The sequence below is a fragment of the Acanthopagrus latus genome, chromosome 10, assembly GCF_904848185.1.
Source record: "Acanthopagrus latus isolate v.2019 chromosome 10, fAcaLat1.1, whole genome shotgun sequence".
NCBI lineage: Eukaryota > Metazoa > Chordata > Actinopteri > Spariformes > Sparidae > Acanthopagrus > Acanthopagrus latus.
Genome location: NC_051048.1, coordinates 4330999 through 4358940, shown reverse-complemented (window position 1 = coordinate 4358940; position 27942 = coordinate 4330999). Strand labels below are relative to the sequence as shown.

The 27942-nt window shown below is 43.0% G+C and overlaps 2 protein-coding genes across 6 annotated transcripts in view; both read right to left on the bottom strand.

Moving 5' to 3' along the window:
* The window catches only part of arhgap36 (Rho GTPase activating protein 36), a 53730-nt gene extending 41537 nt beyond the window's left edge, over nucleotides 1-12193 (bottom strand). Inside the window, exons 1-2 of one of the 4 annotated variants that reach the window (XM_037113343.1) lie at nucleotides 12177-12193; nucleotides 11454-11625 (exon numbers count right to left, since the gene is read on the bottom strand). In XM_037113343.1, coding sequence (XP_036969238.1) covers nucleotides 11454-11552 — 99 coding nt within the window. In that variant the 5' untranslated portion in view covers nucleotides 11553-11625; nucleotides 12177-12193. Of the gene's footprint in view, nucleotides 1-4770; nucleotides 4813-5809; nucleotides 6413-11453; nucleotides 11731-12176 lie in introns of those variants that run through there. The other 3 variants (XM_037113344.1, XM_037113342.1, XM_037113346.1) reach the window with 3 other exon arrangements.
* Nucleotides 12194-14788: 2595 nt separating this feature from the next.
* The window catches only part of nhsl2 (NHS-like 2), a 137582-nt gene continuing 124428 nt past the window's right edge, over nucleotides 14789-27942 (bottom strand). For both annotated transcript variants that reach the window (XM_037112411.1, XM_037112412.1), the window contains exons 6-10: nucleotides 25197-26292; nucleotides 23891-25067; nucleotides 23512-23821; nucleotides 22618-22735; nucleotides 14789-21919 (exon numbers count right to left, since the gene is read on the bottom strand). In XM_037112411.1, the coding sequence (XP_036968306.1) occupies nucleotides 21580-21919; nucleotides 22618-22735; nucleotides 23512-23821; nucleotides 23891-25067; nucleotides 25197-26292 (3041 nt within the window). In that variant the 3' untranslated portion in view covers nucleotides 14789-21579. The remainder of the gene's footprint in view (nucleotides 21920-22617; nucleotides 22736-23511; nucleotides 23822-23890; nucleotides 25068-25196; nucleotides 26293-27942) is intronic.

Genomic DNA, 27942 nt, shown 5'->3' with positions numbered 1-27942 from the left:
CTTGTCAGCAAACATTAGTTTCACATTTTGGGGTTGAGTTTGCAGTCATTTAGCAAATTTAGATCTGAAAAAAACACTCTCCTTTTTGCCTCATTTTTGGGCTCCTCCACCTCCAGAGGCAAAATATCTAGTTATTTAGCTGAAATATGAATATGAATATGCCACTATGTTCACCAGCTATAGTTGCTATGCTGTCTGTTACTGAAAACACTGTCTGCTGCTGCTTGAAACATTTATAAACATGGTGTTGCAGCTCAAAAAATCAAAACAACGAACCAAAATAGAATAAAAGACAGAAATGGTTCGGATTAAAATAAAGTACTGGAGTTACGTCATTTAACTCCCCCAGCTCTACCCAATAAAACCATATTGTTGACATCTAGATGGCGTCATACATGCAATCCATCTAAAATTACCAGAACATGCCTCTTGTTTGTCGTCTCTGCTTTTCCCTTCATTACTTCTCTTCTGGTTTACATCAGCATGGCAATAACTAAAACAAAGCGTTTTGGATCAAAGGAGGTAAAAAAAGAAAAAGAAAAAAAGAATGTCTCACGTGTACTCGAGCGTAGTCGATGCCGTCTGACAGGAATGATACGTATCGCTGTATGCTGTCATGCCACAGTATGTCTCGCCGCATGACAACAAACGTATGTCGTACAAAAACAGACGGTGGTTACATCACATCCCCGCTCGCCGACGTCTACTGGGGCGACTTGAAATGAGACGAGAACAAAACGAACCTGTGGCTGATTAACAGATTGGCTTCATGTTCAGTTTTGACAGTCCGGTTCTTTTACATTACATGTTTGTTTTTCTGAGACGGACATTCTTCCTGTAATCAGGTTTAAAAAGAAAAATTCAGTGAATGTGTGCCGAGGAATGTCCTGTCGCTGCTGGAGGAGACGTTGATGGTAAATTATTGATCTTTATCAACTGATTTTATAATAGAATTTGACTTTGTGACCTTCTGCTTGGTGAATCAGTTTCCTTATGTCCTGGTCAGGGTCGTAATCTAACATCTCAATTACCTTTACAGTTTGACCGAGAGCAGCTAAATGCAACGGGAACAATGTGATGCTTCATGAGTGGCTGCAGGGAGGCCAGAGGTCACAAATACAGAAACATTGATACGTCTGATCACAAATGATTCTGTTTTCTGTGTTGTGAGGTATGATTGATAACAAAAGTCAAAAGGTAAAGAGGAAGTGTCACGGTGCTGACAGCTCCGACCTCGCCAACCCCCGGACGCGACCATCCATCTTAGGATGAAAGCCGCGATGGGATGTGACGGGCACCATTTTGGGGCCGGGTGGGGATTCCTCTACAGGGAGATGACAGGAAATGTGGAAAAAATGCCAACCGGGGGGCTTTGATGATGAAGTCCTGCTGTCCTCCCTGACATCCTCTGGACTGACACTGTCATTTCATAACAAAACATGTGACAGAATTTACTGCAGATTTCTAGTTTTTGACCTCAAACTGTAACATCTGCACTGGATCCAATCCGAATAAAAACGACTCCTGGAAAGTTCCGCTTGTCCTCCCCTCCTCGTCTTTTGACGGGCTGCCCGCTGGTTGTGTAACAAACACTAAGTCACAGCAAAGTGGATTTAGGAGCAGATAACATTGACTTGGAAAGACTGAGATCAGGGCAAATCTTCTTAAAACCTAGAAAACTGCTCACTGCGCAGCATGAGGCCGGATTAAGGAACAACGACGTCACACAGAGAGTCTCAGAAATATCTCGACCTCTCATACTTCATTTAAAAAGATAATTAGATATTTAGTAAATATGAGACATCATGCTCCAGTGTTGTATTGCTACTTCTACTTCAGAAAAGGATCTGAATGCCGCCTGGCGAGGTTTGTGATTGAGCCCCCCCCACCCCCAACCCTCCGAGCAACACGACTAACAAACCATCAGGATGTCAGACTGTCTTGCCGTGTGAGCCGAGCTCCAGAACGATCCTCCAGCCTCGGGAGTCGGTAAATCAGACAGACGCTGACGTCTGCAGCCGACCGGCAAGAAGATCCATCATGAAGTCTGAGTGCCGAGCTGCCAGGAGCCCCGCACGGATGTAGGCGGCGGCCTGTAAAAGGATGGACGCAATGACAGCGCCTCTCTTTACTTTCACCGTTTCTTTCCATGTGAGAGTTAAGACTGACGGAGGCGATGCCAGGAGCTACATCAGTTATTTACACACTTCACACAGAATACAGAGAGGAGGGTAAAAAAAAAAAAAAGAAAAAAGATGGAAAGAGCCTCGTCCAGGTTTCCACTGTTTTCTTTCCTCGCCTCAGATTTACGCCGCTGAACACTCTGAGGGGTTCAGAAGTGGGAATCCTGTGGTTTTCCTGTCATAACTCAACACAAGGTCTCCCCGAGCACGGAGGGACGCACGCAAAGAGTCACGCACGCACCTCGACAGACGTGCAAACGTGGGGTTTATTTACGACCGCCATGCCTCCACGAACAGATGCACGCACACGTTAAAAAACACTTCGATGCTATCAATCCTTTTTCCGGAGCTGAGAGAGAGAGATCAGTGTCTCTTCAGCTACTGATTAACAAGCTTCTCGACAACATCCACCGAGTCTTCACGCTACTTATTTACAGGAGAAGCAACTTAGATTTCAACTGATGCAAAAAGCTAGAGATCTGCAGGGGAAACTGACATAATGTGGGATATATATGACTCTTTTTTCTGGCCGCAAAAGCAAGAAAATAAAATGTTAATATGCTCAAAGAAACAGTTTGAAAATGCATTAGAAGCAAATGTCATATAAAAAAAAAAGTCAGTGTCGAGTTGACTTTCCGTCCAAAGACTCGTGTCTTGATGGCGACCGGGGAACAACTGAGTGACACGTTTTTAAATGTGCACATTAAAGTGTGTTCACAGGTTGTAGTGGGTCCTGCTGCATGAAGAAAAAAGTAGTATAAAGCCTTTTGTGGCTCCAGAGGACGCTGCATGTCTCTGCAAATTGCCTCCAGTGATGTCACTCAAAGTTGCATTGTGGGTAATGTAGGCGACAGATCTTGAAAAAGAAGATCTCTGGTTCTGCTTTGTTGATTCTGATGTTTTGTTTTTAAACCGCCTATAACGAGTCCAACAGTGTGACCAGTGGACTGCCTTTCAAATCCTGGTGCCTACATTACCCACAATGCAACTGAAAGCCACCTAGTGAGACATCACTGGAGGCACATGCAGCTTCTTATGACTTTTGATCCGTTCCTTCACTCATTAATCATTGACTGATCACTCCAAATGTTGGATTAGGAGCTACTCATTAACTAATGTTTACCTAGCAGATAGCTACTTGTTCTTTGATTAGTAACCACTCAAAATGATTTGTCCCATGTTAAGTGTTGCCAACTAGTAAAGCATGTTACATAACATGTGTTTCTTTATGTTTCTTTAACAGTTACATTATGCTGACACACACTGTTCATTAAAATCTAACACCACCACCACCGTGAGTGCTTCTGTTTCACAGTCGAGTCCATTAACAGTCACTCCACTTCTCCCAGTAATTCACAACAAACGACTCTGTTCCTGGTCTGTGCAATGAACCTGCAGCTGGAAGCACCCGCTGTACTGCTGCTTATATAACTGTGAGCACGACTGATGGGAGATTACAGACCGACACCCTGAAGGCACCACCAACCACTGCAGCCACACACGCAGAGTGGACCGCAGAATGTACCAGATGCAACGGAAACCCTGAAGGCATTGGTGGTGGCGGGGGGGGGGGAGCTATTTTTGTGTCCGACAGCAGCAGAAATCATGAAATAGCTACGGCTTACACGAGTCAGTATGAGTATGAACATTCATGAGAATGATGTTAGTGTGTGTCTGCAAAAAAACACTCCATTAGCATTAAACAGCCACACATCCCATGAGTTTTAACCACTCGCTATGCTGCCGAAACCTCACTGGACTTGTTGTTGCATGCTCAAAACACTGCATTTTATTATTTATGTATATTTAAAAGGACGAAGCTGGAAAAATTAGAAAGACCAAAGCCTGACACATTCTGTTCCACTGTTGTCCAACAACTATTAAAAAAAAAACCACATTGGTGAGTCACACCTTCACTGGAAACACTCACTACAGCCCCACATGTGTTAATCCACAGCTGAAAATAGTCCCCCAACAACCAAACCACTTCTTTCTTTTCAGCTCGTCTGGCATTTGATGTTATTTACACCATTTGTTAAAGCTAAGAGTGTGAACTGACCACGCGTCACAGGTGTAAATAACATCTTTTTAAATCAGTTTGGGATCGTTGGACTTCCAGACACTTGGCTTCAAACACGACACCAGAAACTTCCCCTGACTTGAGGAGATCATGACTCAAATTCTCAATTTTTTTTTTGAGTGAACTGCTCCTTTAAGAGATGCACTAACACATGGCAGGTTTGGGGGATTTTCATGGGATTTCTTGATCTCTGTGACAGAGAACAGGACTAAGAAGTAAACCAGCTTCCTAATTTTAAATTCCTTCTGCTGACAGTTTGAAGTTGCAGGAAGAGAAAACATGAACATTTTTCCCTCCATTTCTGTTCGAGCATTCGACACAGACAGCTGATATTTAGGATTATTTCAAAATCAATTCTGTACGACAAGATAGAGCTTGAGGTTTACACAAAAAAAGAAAACACATAAACACAAATAACAGCCATCCGAGTATCACACGACTTTAACCAACACGTCTCGATATAAAACCCACATGTTCAGATTAAAGATTGTACAGAGCGCGTCCTACCTTTGCAGCACTGACTTTCATTGTGCTTCAATCCTTGTGTTACTGTAAAAAAAAAACACAAAACAGAAATGAACGCCTCACTCTGAGTCTGCGGGGAAACCAGAGACCGGCTGGTGGTGACACTGGAGACCAGGTCGAGGTGGGATCTGATCCTAAACCAGCTGAGACACATGTGGCTCCAGATCCCTGCTGCCTGGGGGTTCGAAAAACACAAAACTCCAACTTCATCTCAGCTTTCATCACCGACGGCCTCGCCCTCCTCCTCCGAGATCCTCTAAATCCTCAGCACCTGACACACTTCATGGCCTTCATCTTTAGCTTCCTTCTCGTGACATGTGGAGCTCATTACTGACTGGAGCATCCAAGACGTCCTTAGCAGCAGGATAAATCATCTCTCACACGCATATTTCCACTGCAGATCGTTTGATTTCATAAAGTACGAACCGCAAATACACATATTTGGAGAAATAAGTCACACGATATGCAGCTAAAAGCTAAATTAAATGCTATGCTAAGTGCAGAAAACACACCATCCTCAAGTTAAAGTAGAAAATACTCCTTCCAGACGCTTTTAGAGATTCAATATTAAAACTTTATTCATAAAAGACAAATCAGAAAGTGGTTGATAGTGAGAGAAACAGGAAAAGAAACCTCTTTTCTTCTTTAACTACATCTTTTAACTTGTTTAATTTGTATTTTCCTCATTGTTTTATAGTTTTATTGTTTTATTCCTCGTTCTGCTTTTATTACTTTCAAGCAGTCTCATTTATCTGAGCAATTTCCGTTTGTTTTACTGTTGTAACCTTGTGCAATATGGATAAGAGTATTAATTTTGTCGAGTAAAGAGGAGAGAATTTGTCTTACATGCTCTTAGTCATGCTAAATATAGGGTTTTTTTTTCTGTGGCAGAGCTGCTGTAAACACAGAAATAATCACATTTTCTCACTCTAACCTCAGCGAGCAGAGCCAGAAACACAATATGCACATCAACTAACAAACATATCAAGAGAGAAAGTTTAAAGTTTGAATAAATCCTCACCGCTCTCCTGTGCAGGCCTGAAATGTCTCGCGGGGGGTTGTCAACTCTATTTTCTTTTTCATACTTTGTCAAAGCAGAGCAGGGCAGGAAACATGGGAGAGATTGCTCGTATGACAACAACGAGCTTCCTCCTCTCTTATCTCCTGCTGCTTTTCTACGAACAGTCTCCTCATGCAGTCAGGACGGATGGTTTGAGTGGTGTAAAGGCTTGTTGCTGTTCACATGCAGGTGATTTTTTGGCACAGAGAGCAACATCTCCAATTTTACATAGCATCATAATGCTGCTGCTGCTGCTGCTGTGGTGCATTTTGGCTACTTGGGCTGGTAAAGGAAGCTTGTGGTTAAACGATTGGCTCCTGCGTGAGTCAGGCCGGGAGCTGCATCGATAAGCCTTCCTGATTGGCCGATGTGAACCAGGAGGGCGTTGTCTTGTGGAGATTTTAAATTTATTGGACGACTGATGGATGAAGAGAGGATATGACTGGACAACAGCCAAGTAGGAGGCGCTAATAAATCAACATGAGAGAGGCTGAAGAAGATTTAAGCTGACAGTAATCCTGATTAAATTGAAGATCTTTGGCTGCCTTTAAAGGTTCGAACGATCACAGTTCACCAAAATTATACGAGTACATATTTCTTGACTCAACCTTGATTTCTCTATTTTGCTCTCTGGACACAGCAGCTGACAAAACAAACGCACCTTAAAGGAGACATATTATGGCCAAGGTTCATCTTTTTAATTTTGGGTCACTACTGGAACAGGTTTACATGCTTTAATGCCAAAAGAAAACACATGAGTAACAATCTGTCAGGTGCTGCAGCTCTGCCTGAAACACTCTGCTTCTAGCTTCTGTGTCTTTAAGGCCCCTCCTCCTCTGCTCTGATTGGCCAGCCCACACATGCCTGAGCCAGCACCGCTAACAACAACAGAGGAGCTGGGCTAGGCATAAATTATATAAATGTGTGACATGGTGATGGAGTGTGATGTCATAAAGTCGCAGAATCAAAGGCAGGACTACTGACGAGGCGTTTAGGAGCAGTGATTTCTGTGGGAGAGAACAGCTGCTGTTGGCGTGGAGTGGTGAAGATCTTTGACATGCACAAGAGGAAATGTGAAACAGTGAAATCAAGTAAAATCAAAAAGCATGATAGGTCTCTTGAATTCTGGGGTCTTCTTGTCCATGTTGAGGTAGAAAATTGAGGTTCAAAGTTCATTCTAAACCTTTAAAGGTCGACTTTGTAAGAAAAGTTGTTGATTTTAGTCAAATACTGTCGATTTGCAACTGTGAAAAGTTGGGAATCAGACTCAAAGATCCACTTTTCTACAAACTGGTGCTTTCAAACAACATTTACCAAAACAATCTCCATTCGTCAGAAAACAATGCTGGGATTTTCCCATGGATAAACACTCTCACATCAGCAGTTCTAGCACACATGTCAGATCACGTTCACACTTCATGTTGGCCTCTATGAGACTACAGCTACAAGTCAGGCGATGGAGGTGATGGTGGCGTCCGGACAGCTGCCAGGATCGACACTGGAGGCTGCATATCAACACTTGTAAGAGCTTTTTAACAAGACATTTGGACGATTTCCAGCCGTGTTTGAGGCGACAGAAAACAAACAGGTATTTATATATACTTACATGATTCCTAACCAGAACATAAACTCTGTCACAACTTAAAATTGAAAACTGAAGCTGCAGAAACATAAAGTTGCAACTCTATCCGTAGTTTGCGGAAACAGATTGTACACTGCCAGCTTTTATTCTGGTAATAGGTTGCATTTTCACCTTAAAGTCCATTTGGCACTTTTTTAAAAAATACATAATTTAACTTAAATTGTCTTTCTCAAAAACAACATCCCTGCTGCTCCAGTTATTTGGGGATATTTCTTAGTAGTGTCAGTTAAAACAGCAGTGAAGTTTTTAGCATGTAAACATATTTTTGGATGGTTCATCAGACTCAGAAGAAATCAATTAACTCATCTGCATTTAAAACAGTAACTGCAGCACAGATCGATCACTAGTAAATCAAGTGTCTTCTACCTTTACTTGACATTTGATCACCTCACAAACAACAGCGTGACAGCCGACACCAACAGCTCGACCAGCGACTGCGTATGATGCAGACGTCACCGCCGCAGCATCCAGGGCATCAATACGACCCAGTCTTTCACTTTAATGGGATTTGGCTGCACCGTGGAGCCAAATAAAGTTCCAGCCTCGCATCCCACAAATCAAAAAGACAAGCAAGAAATATGATTGAGCCAAACAAGCTGCAGAGAACCGTGGCAGAGGCAGCGGAGACAGATGGGGGAACAGCAGAGAGAGGCTGAGAGTGAAACAGGAGATGACAGATGGGCAGATGCAGAAATAATAGTTTGAGAGAAAAGTGATGCAGCTGTCTGGTAATGTCTGACAGGAAGTAAGAACGGGGAGATAAATTCTTGCTATCAGCATTAAGATTTGGCTGGACGTGGTTTTTATCAGACGCGGCCAAAGAATGATGGCTGCAAAAATGTACCACGATTTTACAGCAGTAATAGATAGTGTTTTCAGTTTAATTGAGCACAGCACCATGAGGTGTTGGAATGTAACCAAGTGCATTTCGCAACTTGCAGAGCTTCAGGACAATTTGAGGCACTCGTACTTTGTACCTTGTACTTTTCCATTTTAGGGACGCAGACTAGAATTTGCATCCTGTTTGTGAGTCATGAGTGATTTGTTTAAGTTATGTTACATAATGAAGTTTATGTAGGTACAACAAGTTGTGTAAGTTATGTGACAAGACAGAACATAGTTATTGTAACCCAAAGTAGGATCTTTTCCTAAACCTAACCAAGTAGTTTAGGAGTCTAAACATAACAAAGTGGTTTTGGTCCTAAAAGGTAACCGAGTAGTTTTATTGTCTAAACCTAACCGAGTAGTTTTGGGCCTAAACCTCACTGAATAGTTGTTGTGCCTAAACTTATTTTCTAAGTTGACAATGCATGCAACGTTTTCAACTTAGACCCTGAGATTCTGAAGAAACTCAGACTACCTTAGATGAATGTTATGTATCTTATGTCCAATGCAACATTTTAGAAACAATCTCTGTTCACGATATGAACTCCACTGCATAAAAAGTGTCTGTCTCCCCATCTTATACTGAGTTTACTATAACTTGAATTGTAATGTTGTCTGGACTCTCCCTGACCCTGCCTCAAGAGAACAGAAAAACACGTTAGACAAAACGGACCCAAAACATTTCCTGTCGAATTTTCTGATGATCACCGAACAGAATTCTTGATAACAGATTCTGTTATTTCTGCCAGAAAAGTTGGTCACGTCAGTCTGTTTTGTATCTGCAGCAATAAAAAAAAATATCAAACTGTCAAACCAGAAATGCAAAGTATGAGCTGAGAGCTGCCAGCTGCTGCTGTAACAGAATTACAGATCTTCTGAGTAGAGTTGATCCTTTCTGGAGAGAGAGAGAGAGTTTTAAAATCGACTAATTTGGCAACATTAACAAGAAAAGTTGGATGAAGCGTTTGCTTGTATATGCGACACTGCCTGCACGCTACGCTGTGATTGGGAGTACGTTACCTTTACCACCTTTGACATCACACGCAGTCTTTTGATCCGTTGCTCATGTAAAGAAGTTTAGATTAATGCAGCTTTAAAGTGATTTTGAGTAGGTTCTGCTTTGCTGGATTTGAGTTTCCTTCCGATAAAACATTTGCGCCGCTGTGCCATTAATAACGTTGATCCACAGCAGGTCAGAGCAGTTTACAGTGAGGGTTAACAGGCTGCAGGTGGGCATGTGACGGTAAGTATGAGCTATTATTTATCAGACTGAACGTGATCTGTGCTGTGTTGTGTCACCGAAAACAAGGAATAAAACACAAAGAGGAGAAGTTTAAAGGAAGAAGTAGACATAGAAATAGATTTCCAGCTGTCTGCACAAGAGAGATGGACCACAGTACAACATGTTTCTCATTTTAATGAAATCATCAAATTAAGTTGCAGTTGTAGTTCAATTATCTTCCTTTACTGTAGTTTCATGTTTTCATATATGAGGGAGAAACAAATGGGAACAATCACAAGCTTGAAATGTACTCAAAGTTTCCATCTTTCTTTCTCTTTTGCATCTCAGGACATAAAACTTATTTCCACGCCTGCCGAGCCGTTGAGCAACACACTGGATCTTTTTTGGTGCTTCGGGGCCGCGACTATGAAAACAATTCAGATGGAGATGCATTTACAATATTCGCGGGCCAAAAACGAAGTGATTTGACTTTTTAATTTTGGAGGAATTATGTCGGGCGTTGCGGCGCACAGTTGGAGAATTATTCATGGAATAATTTATGATTGCTGGGGAACAAGTTCAGCCGAGTTTAATGACGGCGCTATAAAAACGTGGAGGATCAAAGAGCTGCAGACTGTCGCATGTGACTGATAAACCTGTTGAATAAGACCTGAGACCTTTATGTTACCACCGTCAGGCTCTTTACAGCTGTGAATATGAATCCACAGCTTTCACCTCAATCTGTCAAATATTTCATCCAAAGACAACCAGTTTAACTGATATTCTTCATATTTTCAGCATTTAACAGCATCTCTTCATCATGAAGCAGATTCTAAAGAGGTGCAGTCCGTAATTTTTACCTCAATCCGTCAGAAACGATCATGAAGAGCCGCCTTTTCATCCTAACATCGCTAGTTTTAGAAAGAAAAACTGATATTCTCTTCATTTCACAGCATCTTGGAAAGTGGATTTGAAAAGGCGACATGCAGTTTGTCTCTCAGTCCATCAGCGTATTTCCCTTAAAACAACATTTTGGTCATTAAAATCAACCAGTTCTTGCAAGAAAAGCTGATATTATTTTACATTTCCTTCATTTTAAAGCATCTTTTCATCACAAAGTGAGTGTTAAAAAGGTGGAATCAACAATATCCAACACATTCTGCAAGACACTTTCACTAAAAGCCATGTTTTCTTTGAAAAAATCAACCGGAATAAGCAAAAATAAGTCATATTCTTCTATATTTTTCATTTCACAGCAGGTTTTCATCGCTGAAGTTGAAGGCTGAGGTGAAATCAATAGTTTCTGACTCGGAAACTTTTACTAAAAGCCCAGTAGAAATTCTTTCACAGTTCCTTCATTTCAAAGCATCTTTTCATCACAAAGTGGGTTTTAAGAAGGTGGAATCTACAATTTTCGGAAACTTTCACCAGAAGCCACATTTTTCTCTCGAAAATCCAACCAGTATAAGCAGAAACAAGTGATATTCTCCTGTACTTTTTCCCATTTCAAAGCATCTTTTCATAACTGAAGTTAGTTCTGAAAAGGTGAAATCAAAAGTTTTGGCTTCACGCTGCCAGAAACTGTCACAAAATCTACTTTGTCTTCGTGACCTTCAGCCAACTTTAGCAGAAAACATCCAATTTTCTGCTGTTACGATTTTTCATTTCGCAACATTTTTTCACGGCTTGTCAGCAAATTCCACAAATAATATGAGAAATGAGAAGTTAGGTGGTTGCACGGCAACAAGAAACAAAGTAAACAAACACACACATGTGCACATGCAAAGACGTAAACACACACACACACACACACACACACACACACACACACACACACACACACACGTGTTACCCACCACATAGTAGAACTGCATGTCTGCTCGCACAGGTCGGTCTGCAGGAGGTGGAGGAGACGACGTGGACGAGAGCGCCGTCGGTCCATCCGGCAGGAGCATCAGAGAGAAGTGTGTGTGTTAATATGTGTGTGTGTGTGTGTTCTGTGTGTGTGTGTGTGTGTGTGTGTGTGTTCTCGTCCTCTCAGGTACTCCAGATAATCAGGAATAAAAAGTCTCAATGAAACCTTCAGTCCTCTCCTCCTCCTGCTGCCTCGTCTCTTCTCTAATGTTGCTGCCGTCACTCGTCCCTCCTGCACTTGACGTTACTCCTCCCTCCTCCTCCTCCTCCCTCCTCCCTCCTCCTCACCCTCCTCCCCTCCTCTTCCTCCTCAACACATGACTTCAGGCCCTCATCCCTCCCTTTTTCTCTGTTTTGGCTCCACTTCCTCTCTTTTTTTCCCCCTTCCAGTGCAATTCAATCTCCTGTTTCTGTTTTGTTTTTCTTTCCCCTGTCCTTGGCTCCATGAAACAGACTTTTTATTCATGTCTCTTCTTCTTTGGTGTGCATTTCTTCTTCTTCTTCTTCTTTGTTTTCTACATATCTTAATTTGTGAAACATCTTTTTAATTAGAGAAGCTCTCTGAACGGCAGCAGAAATTAGTTTCTCATCTCGCTCTTTGTGTGTCGCTCTTATGTTGATTGCAGATTGCTGTTGGTGCTTCCTGTTCCAGCCTCAGCCATCACTGTGTGTGTGTGTGTGTGTGTGTGTGCGTGTGTGTGTGTGTGTGTCACAGATAACATGGCGTGCTCTCTGCTGTCAGAAACAGGAAGAGTGGTGCTTGGTAGTTTGGCCCTGATGAGAGAGCCTTCCCCCTGTGTGTGTGTGTGTGTGTGTGTGTGTGTGTGTGTGTGTGTGTGTGTGTGTGTGTGTGTGTGTATTTTAGTGTGTGTGTGTGTGTCAGGCGGCGTAGAGAGTGATGTAATTAAACTCTGACATTTTATTACGTGGCTGTTACAGTAATCACTCCGCTGAACCAGCTCTCTCACACACACACACACACACACACACACACACACACACACACACACACACACACACACACACACACACACACACTGAGCACCACTGAAGTGCTCACAGTTCACAACCTTCACTAACTGTCTATACGTAAACAGATTTAAATCACTTTCCGGTGCATTATGTGCATTATGTGTCCACACGGGCAGTAAAACACAGTGCTCTCATCAGCCTGATGCTTCAGCTCAGTAAATGTGGTTTACAGAGAAGATGTGGAATCTTTAATTATCTGTGATTATTAATAAAGCACTGAATGGTTTAGGGGCAGAAATACATTTCTGAACCGCTGCAGCGTTCTGAACCATCCGGACCTCTGAGGTCATCAGGTTCAGGTCAGAACTGAACCTGGAGAAGCAGCGTTCAGTTATCATGCTCCCAGAAAACAACGCTCACCTCTTTTAAATGAGACTTTTATTGTCTTGCCTTTAACGAACTTCTTCTATTTTAGCCTTTTCTCTGTTTCTAATGTTTGTTTTTGTAACGTTTTGTTTCTTGATGTCTTCCTACTAGCTTTTAATGTCTTTTACTGCAGTATTTTTGCCTTTTGTAAAGCACTTTGATTTGCCTGAGTTGGGTCTGAATTGCGTTTTTAAAGGGGCACTAAAAACTACGTAAAGCACCTTTAATATAATAGATTATGGTCACTCAGCTTGTGGTCTCTTTCCAGAAATTGTGATCCAGTTACTCAGGATCAACTCACAAAGCTTGTTGTGAACAGGTTCACGTGGGAACTATTTTATGTCCGAACAACAACCACCAACCCGTATCACTGCACTGAAGGAAGAGTGCATCAGTGCAAATATTATTATACGTATCATACATTATATGTAAATATTAAAGTTCCAGGTTGAACCTTTTGCATTTATCTAATTTATCTGACATGGATTTAGTTTGTTAGCAGAGAACTGAAACAGGAAGTTGGTGGAAAATAATCATATTTTCTGTTTAAAGACAATAAAAATCTTCAGTTTCATCATTTAAGTTTAACAATGGAACTAGGAACTAGATTTCTAGGATTCTACGTGTCATTTGTGTCATTTTTATCTTCTCACTTCAGGCTGCACTGACTCTAAACATCCACTTGGGGGCTCCAGAGTGCAGGAAGAAGACAGAGACTCTGCTGCTGTAAGGAGGAAGGAAGCAATTAACTGTGAGGATGTCATTATGGAGCTGGAACATGAAACACTTTGCAGAAGCAGACGTGATCGAGCTCACCTGAACACACACACACACACACACACACACACACACACACACACACACACACACACACACACACACAGCCCTGAGAAGACAGGGACAGGTAATTAGGTGAGTTTGTTTCTGCAGTGAACACTGGTGTGAGTGCAGCTGATTATGAAAACAAGCATCCTCCCCGCAGCCACGACAGCATGAGAACACAGATACAACTTAAAGGAACAGTTCGCCAAACTCATTATCTCCTCGGGCCTCACGCTGATGGAACGTCAGGTGAAACATTTCTGGAGCTCCGCAGCACAAAAACAGCTTTGCAACTTTCTCCAAAACAGTTGAAGTGGATGTTTTAAAACTAGATAAAATGGCTCCAGACGGCTTTCCCAAGTTTCTGCAAAGCCCAGAGATCCCAAGTTAACGATGGATGAGGCACAAACAACATGATGTTTGCCATTAACGAATGGGTTATAGTCATTTATAGACAAGATGAGGGATCTCTAAGTTCCCCCATAATGACGGATGTGATGAGTCAGAGAATAATTATTAAACTTGTGGGATTAAAAAGTGGATATATCTTCACTCCTATTTATCAACCTGACTGCAGCAGTGATCTTTCCCAAACTTTTCAATCCCGGAAGTAGCAAACCTAATAAAACGCTCACTTCTTTTTAAGGTATTTCACCAAAAAGGACATCTGGACAAGGTCACTCTTTTTATTGTGATGTCATGATATGTCAGAATTTATCCAAGACAGGTCGGCTGCGGAGGAATTTGTCCAAAAGTATGTCCAAGGTTTTGAATTTAATTAAACTTGAAAGCTGAACTGTTGTTTTGGAATCAGGGAATAATTTAGAGACGAAACAGCCTTAATAAGTACACAATGATTAAACTTTGGATCGAGAGGTTTTTAGTCGGCGTCTCCTTCTCCACCCTGTCGACAGAAAACACCCAATTAACAGAAGAGTTGTTGTCTCTCCGGGGGAAAAAAAAAGAAAAGAAGACGCATTAATATGGATTCAGCCGGTGACCTCGCTGACAAGCAGGGCACAAAGCACAAACAACAGACAGAACACAAACAAGCCGCTTTTTTTTTCTTTTTTAAGCAAGAAAAATAATTTATTTATAATGATATAATAATTTCATCACATTGGCATCGCAGAGCTGCGGAGGGAAGCGTTCCTGTGTGACGCCACCTCACAGCTACGGATCACACCACTGGATGGGGAACAGAGGTTATTCATTACATACACGGAATATTCCTTTAAATATGTCTTCTTCAGTTGGGGGGCATAACAAAAATAGAATAATTCCAAATAACTCTGTCAGTCTCTCTCTCTCTCTCTATGTCTGTCTAATGATCATCTCTGTGTCTTTATAAGCTGCCTGTACGGCCCCTGAACCGGGGTTACAATTGAGTTTGGGGGATGTTTGTTTTGTGTTGCTTGGAGTGGCAGGCGGGTGGAGTTTACAGAGAAGGACCTCATTTTTTTTTGTTTTTTTGTTTGTGATGGGCAGCCACTCTGGTGTACCCCTCAAATGTCCAAACACTGTGAACACCACCTACCCTGAAACAAATATACTCTTTGGCCCAAATCTGCAACCATCACCCCTCTTTTCTGTTCACCGTCTCTCACTCTCTCGTAAAAGCTGATTTAAAACTGACCGAAAAAGGGGCAATTCACCCAAAAATTGTTTTAGTTTTAGTGTGATTAGTGATCTTCTAAGATTAGTTATAGCTCATCATGCATGTTAAAGACACGCTATTACTCTACTACCCAAAACCAAAGATAGGTCATCCGCCAATGACTCCCAAAACTACAACGATGACCACCGGAGCTAATTTTTCCAGAATCACGATTTCAAGAGTATGTCAATTACAACGGACATCAGGATTCTCTAAATCAACAATGTGATCTGAGTTTAGGTTTCATTTTCAGGTCACGGTTCGAAATTAAACATGGCTTTGTGTCCATGTCAATTAAGTGTTGATTTGTAAAGATGGACGGATGAATGGTTTTATGTCCTAACAAGTCAATTATAGTTTATGATCCAATGCAAACCCACCACGAGGGCTGTTTTTGCCTCTATTCAGAGAAGCACTGATCCTTCTTCCAATCCATTGTGATTAAAAGCTTGTTCTAGCACTCCCAGGTTCTTGCTGGTTGTGCAATTTTATGGTAGATTGCTTCACAAAACGGTGAAGTAACAGTCTGGACTCGTGTCGTAGCTCAGTATCCTGAGACGACTTGTGTTCAACTAGATCTAACAGTCTAAAGTCTGAAGGGATGTTTGATTTGTTCGTGCCGGTTCGGCCTTCAGCAGCCAAAATTCATTAGACTTAACAAATCCCTGAACAGGTTTTTCACACAAGCTTTGTTTACCTTTCTCAGACGAACGATCTGTTAGAGAAAAATGATCCTCGGCTGAACTCGAGCTTAACTTTTTTTTCTTTTTTTACACAGCTTTTATTTACTGTACGTCTCTTAGCAACAGGCTGCTGTTCGGCTGCATCTGCAGAGACCGACCGTTAAAAAAAAACAAAAAAAACAACAAAACAAAATCAATTAACAGAGCTCTGTACCTTCTTCTTTTCTGTTTCCCCCCCGTACCTTTTATCACTTTGCAGGCAAGAAAACGAGAGAGTGAGAGAGAGGGAAAAGCTTTTAACGTGATTACTCCTCTGAGTCACACGACGGCTGAAGGAGGAGGGAGGGAGGAGGTGAAGGAAAAGATGATGGAGTACGTGGTGGTAATCCCCCCATTCAGCACAATCAAACCTTTGCTCCACGCCATCATTTTCCCCTCCTTCCTCTCTCCCCGATTTGTCCCAGGGATAATGGATTAAATATTCAATATATATTTCTGAGTGTCAGCTCTCTTTTCACACTTTATAGAAATGTTCATTTTTCAATATAATATGTTGTCAACTTTATTTTAGAGATTGCTAATTCAGCTTTACAGACGTTTCCTGGAGGCAGAGCCGCGTTTCAGGCTGTGATATTCTCAACTAGTTTCCCCGTGTTTGAAGAGGGATCAACCGAACACACCAAGGGCCACAAAGATTGTTGTTAGTGGAAGTAAAAAGTAGCAAAAATATGGCACCAAGTTGGCAGTAAAGTCCCAACAGGTTCTCTAGCGGCGCCCACTGATGATCAACCCAACCAGTGAGATGTTTTCTGCCCCGGGTGCAGCTCTGCCTCGGAGAAATATGTGTAAAAACTGCAAAATATTAAATGTTCTTCTCTTTTATTAAATGGTTATATCCCCCAAAAAAGGGACAGCACCCTCTTTACCTGTATACCCATATGTTTCTTTGTACCTCTACCTATCACAGTCTGACGAAAGCAAATGTGCCATCTGTTTACTCAAGGAAACAAGTCAAACAACAGTGTGGTTTGTTGATCCCGAACACATGCTGGAAGTGACACCTTCTTCCTGACAGTCTCACTTTTTTTAGACAACTGTATTGCCAGAGTGAATGTCTGCAATGTGCATTCCTGCAAACCACTGATGAGTCAAAACCTGAAGTTTCTTTGGGTTCAAATTTCAGTTCTGTGGTTTAAAGCGTTCTTCCTCAGAGGACGTTGTTCACTGTACAGATTGTAAAGCCCGCTGTGCAATGTGATTGTGGTTTCGGGCCACATAAAATAACACTGATTGGATTTGACAATGCTCTTCATACAAAAAACACCTGGTCAGCATTTGGAAAAGTTAATGATTTAGCTTAAAATACTTGTTTTACAGCCACAAAGATGGCTGGAACACACTTTGACGTCTCATTAGAAATATCTTGTGGTTTCTCACCGACAAATGTTGGACCAAAGTCTTGAACAGTTCAAAAAGTCCAGAGTGAATTATTTTTTCCAGCACTAACACAGTAAAGTGACATATTTGTAATTATGTAGATGATGTACGTAAGTTCACAACTTAAGAAATGTATATTTTAAACAAAACAACAATGTTTTCTGGCCCTAACGAAGATGTTTTGGGGTCTTAATCCAGAAGTAGTTTTCCCGTAGAAATCACAATATGACGGGTATAACACAAACACATTTGAACTTATCAGTTATTTGCAGGAATGCAAAATGCCAACATTTATTCTTGCATCTGGTCTCATTTCGATGCACCTGTCTACACACCACATAACGCTTTTTAATAAGAAACTATTCCTGCAGTTACTGTGCTGAAACAACACGCGCTTCCTCTACTAACACTGTACCCATATCTCTTCTCTGTCCCACTACTTAAAATCTGAGTTTAGTTTATAACATACATTTTGTAGTTTTTCGATCCCTTCAACTGTCTCTTATCTGATCTCAGATAAATTGAGGGATATTGCTCTAAAAGGGAAAAGTGTCACTGACTGTTAAACTCTGCATACATTTATACAGTATGAATGCAGATTTGGGCAAACATTTGTTTATTAAACACTGGATATATCTGAGTCACTTGAGGCGCGCGTCATCTGTGACACCAGATTTCCAAACTTGTATCAATAAACGCTCCCTTTAACACCTGTACTCTTGTTTTGGTCAGATTTTGTTTTTTTGTTTTTTTTTGCAAAGGTTGTGTTTAAGTGTGTACCACCAAGGCAGCTGAAATAAAATAATACAAATAATATGAAATAAAATAAAACAAAAAACACAGTGGGCGCTGCAGCAACACACCCATAATTCAGTATACAAGGCAAACAAACACAGAGTTTTATAGGTTTATCTTTTTTTTTCATTCACTAAATATTTAAAACAAGCGTCACTTGACTAGTCATCATAAATGGTGATAATTTATGCGTTTTTTAAAATCTTTTTCTTTTTTCTCAGGATGATGGAATACCTGAAGGACTGTTGTAGGGAAGAGAGATGTGTGCGGAGGAGTTCTTTTATTTATTTTTTTTAAACCTTCCTTGTTGTTACATAGTGGTTCCTCCTTCTTCCGTCCACCAGGGGGAGCTCTGACTCAATAGCACCGAGGGATAGTTTGCCGACTGGGAGTCTAGAGATGAAAGGTTCCCTCCTCCCGCCCACAAGGTCTGTCCATGCATGGGGAAAAGTCAGGTGTTAGAGCTGAACCACTGCTAATCCAGCATTCTCAGACCGTCCACGCAGTGATCAAGAACTGAGGGTCGGTCGGGGGGGTCAAAGACCACCGGGTTGTTTCGTTCCCAGTCCAAAAAGGCGAGGTCCTTTAATGCCAAAAACACAATCAAACCCTGCCTGTTTCCGTGTTTGTGCACAGATCCGTTCCTTCATTCCTCCATGTTAACTCCATGTCACACGGATACTCGAAAAAAGAAGAAGATAAAGAAAAAAGTATAAAAACTCAGAGAACGAGAACTAGAGAAGGCAGAAGATAAGCGCTGATAGAAAGATGTTTTGTTGCACTCTCAAACTAAGCACAGCATCGTTTTTTTGTTTTTTTTTTCTTAACAGTCATTCATTGACATTCATCCGGTGTCGTGTCGTCTGCCGAGCTCAGATGCATAGACTGAATGCAGAGGGGCGGAGAGGAGGAAGAGAGAGGCAGAGAAAAGAGACGGGAAGGTTAACGGACAATGGGGGAAGGTTGGAGAGTAAGAAATGAGGGAGAGGGATAGAGAGAGCGATGCTACAGTATGCGTGAATAAAACCAAGAGAGGTTGTAGTGTTTGGGGAAGAAAGAGGGAGAGAGTGTGCTACTGTATGTGCCAGAAGAGAGAAGATGCTATATGCAGAGAGACAGATGGAGTGTGCGCTCCAGCAGGGATGAGAGGAGGAGGAGGAGGAGGAGGAATGAGCGGGAAAGGAGGAGGAGCAAAACCCCTCGGAGACGAAGAGCAGGAGTGTGAAAAACGTGCACGGAGGAGGTCCAAACAAACTACTCGGCTCCGTAACGCCACAGCGACACTGCAGTCCCGACTCTCTGGCTGGAGCTGTGGCGCTGTCACGAGATTCCGGGATTCCAAACTGTGCGTTTGGGTTCCGGAATCCTTTCGCCCTTGTAATCCACTAGTTCCCGATGTCCTCTTGATTCCGGAATCCTGTTGGTTTTCCGGATTCCCTTTGGGTTCCCCGTGTGGGTTGGTGGGGTGTTGGTGGGCTTGGAGCTGCTTCACGACTAACCCTTCTACTCCTGTCCCGAGGAAAAGGAGGGGGGTGGGAGTGCAGGGTGACGATGCACACACACACACACACACACACACACACATGCACACACACACGGACACACCACACTTGAAGTGAGGACACACACACAAAAACAGGCACGTGTACGTGCACTCGTCTTTCCTCTCACTCCATCTCCAACTTTGTTCTTGGCACTTCCCTCTATACACACATATGAACGCACACACACAGACACACACACACACATACACACACACACACACTCACACACATGCACACCGTTAGGTTCCCTCTGGTCTGTTTGTAGTCTTTAACAGTCCTTTGGTCCCATCACCAGAGACCGCAATGAATAAAAACCCTGTTTAATAACCAGGCCTGCTTCATACTCTCCGTACAGAAAACTCCACAGGCGAGATATCATCTGCGCACACTTGTGTAACACACACACACACACACACACACACACACACTTGTGTAGATGGGTCTGCTCTGTTTGTTTTTTCATGGCATTACTCCGTAGTCTCTCTGCGCTTCGGTGTGTGTTCGAGTGTGTGTTTTCCCTCCATCGTGTGGACAGTTTATAGTCCAAGCTGCTTGCTGCTCTGTACACTATTTTTAGTCTCTGTGTCCACAAATGGTGTTGATAGATGCGTAACATTTATCTTTGTACACGATTCGTATAGTACAATCCAGTTAGACATGTACAGTATATGGCCATCTAGCATGTGTAGGAAAAATAAATGGCAAAAAAATAATAAATCTAAATAACGGCTGTAGAAATAATGATTAATGATGCGCCATGTAAACGACCACCAAGGAAAAAAAAAAGAAAAGTGCTTGCGTTCCAAAACGTCGTCCGTTTGCTGGGTGCTTCTGTGGAATGTTTTGTGAAGGTTCGTGTTCGCAGCACGAGCAGCAGCGTCCGTGACGTGCTCGCGAATCATCTTTGGTGGCAAAAAGCCCCCATGTGGTTTCTCTCTTTGTAAATCCTGCGCCTCGTCCGATCGAATCGGACTGTTCTGTTCAGTGCTGATGGCTGCTATGGTGTTGTGTTCACCATAGAGAGAAGACACAGTCCGAGAGGTTGGACACATTTGCCTTCTCCGGTGTCTCATCACGCTGTCAATGATTTACCTCTCAATCCAAGTAGGTCTACAGGTGTCGGTGCGGTACTGATTGGAGGGTTTTGGTTGAATCATTTGGAAGTTATTCCATTTTTTTCAGGGATTCATTTCATGGATTGATGACTGATCCTCTGTGGTACCCTAGTGGATCAGTATTGGTTACAGATTCATATAATTGACCATTGTCGTCATCAGGGACTTTTGTTGTCTTCATCCAGAAGGAGCCAGGAGCGACGATATCCACTGTGTATCCTTATATTCCCAGTTTCTACACCACCATCCGTGAATCCATCCAGTCTCCACACATTTTCCTTGTTTTTCCCAACAAGGTAAACACCATTCAGCCTTGAGACTTAACACCTACCATCTTTGAATGATAATTAAACTTTGCTCCGCAGATTTCCTGCTTTCCTACAGGGACCGGTATGACTGGGAACAATGGTGCTTCAACCATTGGAGGGACCATTCTGTCCAAAAAATGTGCTCCAATTCGATTGGACAGTGCAAATGGTCAATCAGTAGTTGGAGCGATCCGGTTGGACGTGTTAGTCATTGGGCCCCGTCTGCAGTGGATGGCACTTTGTAGAATTGGTTGGTAGCTTTTTCGACAGCAAACGGACCTGGTAAACATCCGTTAATGATACCTCCACTCATTGATCGTTTGGTTTTCCATACCCAGATGTTGTGTCTCCTCCCTCGCCGGCTGTCGGCGAGGTGCTTGAAAACTCTGTGACCCGCCGTGCCAGAGGGTTTGTGCTTTTGAGAAGCTCCATAGCAGAGACTCTGGCTCCTCCGCTGGAAGACTTGCTGCCTTTCTTCTGAAGCAGGGCCATGAAGTTCTCGTTGCGGGAGCTCGACCTCTGACTGCTGCCCAAGGTCAGATTTCGGATGTCGCTCCCGCTGGTGCTGTGCTTCACTGGGGACACCAGGCTCTGACGGCTGCCGAAGGAGTCCGACGGCTCCTTACGACCTAGAACCTTTCGCTTCGACCTGGGTGAAGAGAAGAGAAAATATAATCAGCAAAGGTGGAGAACTGAAACATAAAGAAGAAACCTTTGCACCTCTTTCGATTCATAAATTTACTCTTCAAGCCACACAAGTCAAACTGACATTGACATGGCTCCTTTCAGAGAATGAAACAATCTATGTAACTACACAAGGGACGCCATTCTTTCTTGGGAGAGATGAAAACATTAACTCCTGCTCTTGCCTTTCCCCTCCTCACCTTTTCTTCTCCGTCTTTCAAGCTATTTTGAGCATCGTGCAAGGTAGACTCATGAACACTTGTTGCTTGGAGACTAGCTTTCTCATGGTTTTGCATGAGTGTGTGTGTGTGAGAGAGAGAGAATCTGAGAAAAAAAGGATAAAATAAGAGCCGCTGGTCGTGCAGTAGACCACTATACATGTAGCCGTTGCTAGGGAACCTTATGCTCCGATCGCCTAACACCTTTTTCAACAAGACAATGCGTCTTCAGTTACATGCTCTGAGTTAAAATAAGCTGGCGGGCAAGCTTGGTGTCGGCTGAGACCATTTGTGGTGCGAAATAAAGTGTGTACTGTCAAAAAAAAAAAAATCTGTGGTGTATTGCTTAACCTTCCCAACATTGTTTGTAAATACAATAGTACAGTAAAATATGTAGGAACTGTGCATTGAATGTACGTGTGTTTGTGTGAACATGGGGGCAAACCTGTGAATGATAGTGAACAGGTCTTCGGTGGTGTGTGTTGCAGGTGTGCTGGCCAACAAGTCGTCATCTGTTTCCTCGGCGATGTGGAGTACCGTCTTCTCGCTGGCTGCCGCGTCATCTGAGCAAGACAGAGAAGGCAGTAAAAAAAAAAAAATGGTTCAACCGCTGTTTTATGAAAGCCAGTATTTATCATACATATGCATGTCCCTTGCAATTAAAATAAATCTGACTCAGTTATGCACATAATCAGGTAATAATTGGATAATAATGATAAATGTCATCGTCACTATTAAAAAACAGTGGGATCAACTCTGTGTTTTGCTTTGGTCCAATTTTAGAGCAATTTGGCCTCAAACCCTGAGAAATCTCCTCTGGCAGGATCAGGAGATTATGCGTCAATCGCAGCGGGGAAGCATCTTAATCAAATGTAGCAGCTCTGGCAGGCTGCCATTAAGATCATGCATATAAAACGCTAAGAGTAAGGTTAGGAGCTTGAAAGCTTCTTTCAAAACAAGACTTAGATCAAACAGTATTTATCAGCTATTGCGATGTGTTTTGCAAATACTTCATGTATGGTCGGGTTTATTGCATTAAGAGTGCTCCGTAGGGGCTCGAGTGGTCAAAAAGCTTAACGCTCAAAGAAGCGCTGTCTTTTTTGAACTTGTTTTATATTTAGATTAATGTTTAAGCAAACAAAAAATATTTTTTAAAGTTCATAAATGGGGTAAAGGATACACATTTTTCTTTCCAAAACATAGATGTTCACTGTGGTTGTTCTTTTGAATGTTTGATGATGTTTTTAAGAGAAGTTGCATGAGCCTATACAGTACAGCACACAGAAAAACAGACTGATTTCTAATGACACTTTTACTAAAACCCTCTTCTTGAACATACCTGCCCCAATCCCAGTGCTGGCCATCTTCCCTTCTAGCTCTGTGAGGGAAGAATCCTGCAGAGATGACTGAAGTGACGACTCTTTTGAGCTCCCCTCGTCTGTTCCCAAGTGGTTCTCATCATGCTCGGTCATATTGGAAACATTAGGAGTACTGGGAAACTCCTCTGGTGAGAAAGCTCCTACAGGAGACCGAAGACCCACAGGACTGTCGGCCTGTGGCGTCTGGCGTTCTGTGCTGCCGTTGGTGGAGGAGTGGACGGACGAGGGAAGAAGCAGGACGTTCGGCTTCTTGGGGACTGGAGGTGGAACCTGGAAAGAAGCATGAAATCAGTACAATTCCAATACATGAGTAACCCTAAAATCTGGTGTCTTCCTCACCTTGGGTTTCTTTTTGTCCGACAACTCTGCCAGGCAGGAAATTGTCATCCTTGAGGGGAGTGTCTTGCTCTTGTCCTGGAGCTCTGGGGCCTCCTGGTTACTGCAGGGAGAGGGTAGTGAGCCTCCATCCTCAGGACCAAGATGGATCTCTGGGTCTGCATCAAACTCAGGCTCCATCACTGGGTCCTCCAGGAGAGGCTGGGGGTCTGGAAGAGGAGGGAGATCAAAGAGGGACTGGGAATGGGGGATGAATGGATGATCATTGGCAGTTTGTGAAGTCATGGTATAATCTGGGAGAACACCAGGACTTGTTGGGGTTTGTGTTGGAGGTTTCTTGGGTTTGGGTTTTTTCATGACTTTGTAAATGTTGCCTAGGGGCACAGGTCGATCCACAGGTGAGCCAGGAGGTGAGTCGAGGGCTAAGGGGGATGTGGAAGACGGGGAAGGAGACTTGAGGAGGAGGTTAATGGGCCGCTTGGGCAATGGAGGCTTGACAGCAACAGGTGGCTTGGGTTTTGGTAGGGTGGGTGGCGGGCTGGGGTCCTCTCCTAGGTCACGGCCATGCTGCTCTTCCTCAATGGTGTCTGAGGCCCCATCAGGGCAGTCCTCCAAGTCGCCTCGAGAGACAGAGCGAAGCCGAATCGTCTTCAGCTCATTCTGGGTAACCACAGGCAATGCCTGCGAAGAGTTGGGGCTGATTTTTCCTGGTTTTGCTGCTGTCGAGGTGTCAGAATGCCGTCTGCTGGCCTTTTGCTTTGGCTTGATTGATGACAGCTCGAGATGTGCATTCCCAGGCATCTCAAAGGACAGCCTAGACCTTGCAGTCGGGTCCTTGGGTGATGGCAGGGATGATTTCCTTTCTGGGATCTTTGGGCGCAACTTGCACCCTAATGTCCCTGTTGTCCCTATTGTCCCTACTGTGCCTTGACCTGCCATTTGATTTAGTGGAACCGTTGGAGTGGGAGTCTCTGACTGGCTGGAATAGCCACTTGATGGGGACATGAGTCCTGGGGGTTTGAAAGGGGAGGATGCTTTGATGTCAGTTTCCATGGAGAGCTGTGAGGGTGAGGTGGCTCTGGAGGTTGAGGGAGAATCAAGCAGGGACTCCGAGCTGCCTCTGACTTTCATACATTCAATTACTGTGGTACCTGTTGCTGTGCTGGAGCCTGAGAGAGACCTGGAGAGGAGGGAAAAGAAGAGATCAGAAGTCAGTGTATTTGTAATCTTTAACTAAGAAACTACAATAATATCTAAAGATAAAGTCACAAAGTATAGGTTTTTTTTTCTTTGTTTTCTATTTTTTTACCTGTAGGGATCGTTCTTCCACTCTCCCAGCTGCCAGTGAGTAGGGAAGGTCAGCTCGGTCTCTCCCTCCCTGTCTGGTGCCTGGACCTCCAAACTTGGGGGTCCATCATGGCCTCCATGGCCCTGCTCCCGCTCACCCACACTGGCTTTAGAGGAGCATGACGAGCTGGGCAGCAGAAAATCGGGCTGGAAGTCTGGAAAGTGGTCCCTGGGGATGTGCAGGCTCTTTGGCCTGCCGTCCCTGTAAAGTCCACCATGGTGGATTCTCCCCTCGGCTTCTCCAAGGTTCTTCATGAGAGAGACGCTCCTCACGGGAGGTGGCGGCTTGCGCTTGGATTTCTTAAGCGAGATGGAGCGTGAGCGTAGGCGCAGGCGGCCATCTCCGCTGTAGTCTGAAGCTGTGACGGAGATTGTATCTGTGGTACTAGCACTGTCTTCGGAGCTTCCTCTAGGGTAGAGAAGTGCATAGTTCTCACCCAATCCCAGGAAGTTATTATGCTGTTGTTGGTGATTTGCTGTTGCCATGGCATTCCCATTCCCTGTGGTCAAGATATTCCCGTCTTGCTGGTCTAAACCTCCTTCTGTAAAGCAGAAGGAACCAGCATCAGTGGGCGTGGAAAGGGAACGCTCCCGGAACTTGAAGGCATTTGCTGCTGCTATGGAACGCGCCGACCTCTCTCGACCTCTTGGTGCCTCCCCTCCTCCTCCTCCTCTCCCTCCATCTGCTGCAGCTCCTTCCGTCTCACTGCGCTTCCCCATCATGGCCGCTGCCAGTGAAATCCCTGGCATGTGATTCCCTCCTCTCCCAGAGGAGTTTGTCACCGATGTGAATGAACTGGAATGTGAGCTTGCCGACTGTCCTGAGCCCACCAGCATCACCCCGTCCTGCTTCCCTCCTGCATTACCAATGATGCTGTGCTGTTTGGGCGGAACTGCTGGGCCTTTGTTCATGCTGTAATTGTAAGGCTCGTTCCACGCTCCGGGAGAAAAGGTGGAGCCCTTAGGTCCGTTCCAGGAAGTGTTTGAGCACAGTAGCCCAGAGTGGTCCATAGTTCCTGGATGAAGTCGGTCCAGGGCACGCTGCTCCAAAAGGTTATCTGTGGAAGAGAGAGGGCAATTAATACAACTAAACTCATCAGAAAAATATGAGCATGAACTTACCAAAGCTCCTGTCAATCTACAACTAATCAAAAAAGGATTAGCATGTTATCGATTCTGTTTTTTATTTGTTCTACACAGAGTGTCTTCTTGGAATCCAGGTTTTACGGCTGCCCTTTTAAAAAGCTACTTGACTTTACAGCGAATACAACCTCCTGAACATTTTAAAACAATGATAAGAAGAAAGTGAAATCACCTTTGACAGCATGAAGCTCTTTGCTTGTTTACAATAACAGCAGAATTTTTTGCAGACGAGCACAGAATAAAGCCACTAATGCGCACAAATGGTTTTCAAATGCACAAAAATCTCTCAAGGCTTCCTGTAGTGAACAGAATAAACTCAGTCTTCTGATCTTCTTTAGGAATGTCTTTAATAGCAAGATCCCAGAATATTTCTCCGAACAAGTATACATCAGAAATAAACAGGTCCTGATATCCCTTACCACACAGACGACCATTAGATTACTCAAGTCGCTTGCTTTTAAAATCATTTGATGATGGATCTTATCTTAAGTAATGCATTGCTCAATTGTATATAATGTACAGCATACAACTGTATGTCCAAAGGTTTGATTTATGTCTCCATGTCTGCTGACTATACTGACTTCATTGTAAATAGTATGTAACATTTATATGTTTGCATTAATTTGAATGGCCATGATTGCTTATATGTAATCGTTATTAACAACAATTCACAACAGCAGACGGCAACTTGAACACCAACAAAAGTCAAAGTAGCCACAGCAACTACAATCAACAACAGCAAAGAGGTGAAGAGGGAAAGCAATTCACCAGACTCCCTTATAAAATTGCTCAATTTTGTGAGATGTTGAGTCAGGGGAAACCTTACAAACTTTGTATAATGCTGTCTTTGACAAACTAAATAAACTGGGCCTTCTTGAAAATTCAGCATGTGTTATACATTAAGTTCTTTCTTTCATGGTTCAAAAATAATTGTGTAAAAAACACACATCAGGATTCAAAATAAGACTTTAAACTGTTTTGAAATCCATTTTTAAAATGTCAGATATAAGCTAAGTTCATATGTTCTGCTTTTTCTCACCTGTCCACAATTAAGACCTTACTCTGGTTAGACATGAACCCTTCATATCCTGCAACTCAGCATCTCTGTTGCACTAAATAAACCAATTAGGTGTGAAAAGATCCTGGCCGCCGGCAACATCATCCTTAACTGAGCAGAACAGATTACTGCAAATATAGGAGGAAGAAATGATTAACCCGGCATTAATATCTCTGTGGTGCTCTTTGTTAAATTCAGAATTTGGAAGGAGAAAAGAAGCAGGATGATTAAGCTGTTTTCCTGCCACAGTGACCCCTTTTTTAATATGGGATTGAGCCAAGGAGGAGTACGAACGAACCCAGAATAATACAAACAAGATACTTTTTTTGGGAGCTGACACAAAAACACATTAAATAAAAACGCAGATAAAGTGAATAATTTATCCTGAAATAAAATAAAATCTTCAATCGTTTCACCTGAGTCGCTCAAACCCACAGAAAGAGATTATTTCGAAGCTTCAAAAAGCCAAAAAATGTCATCAATCAAATACCTGGTGTGACTTTCAAGG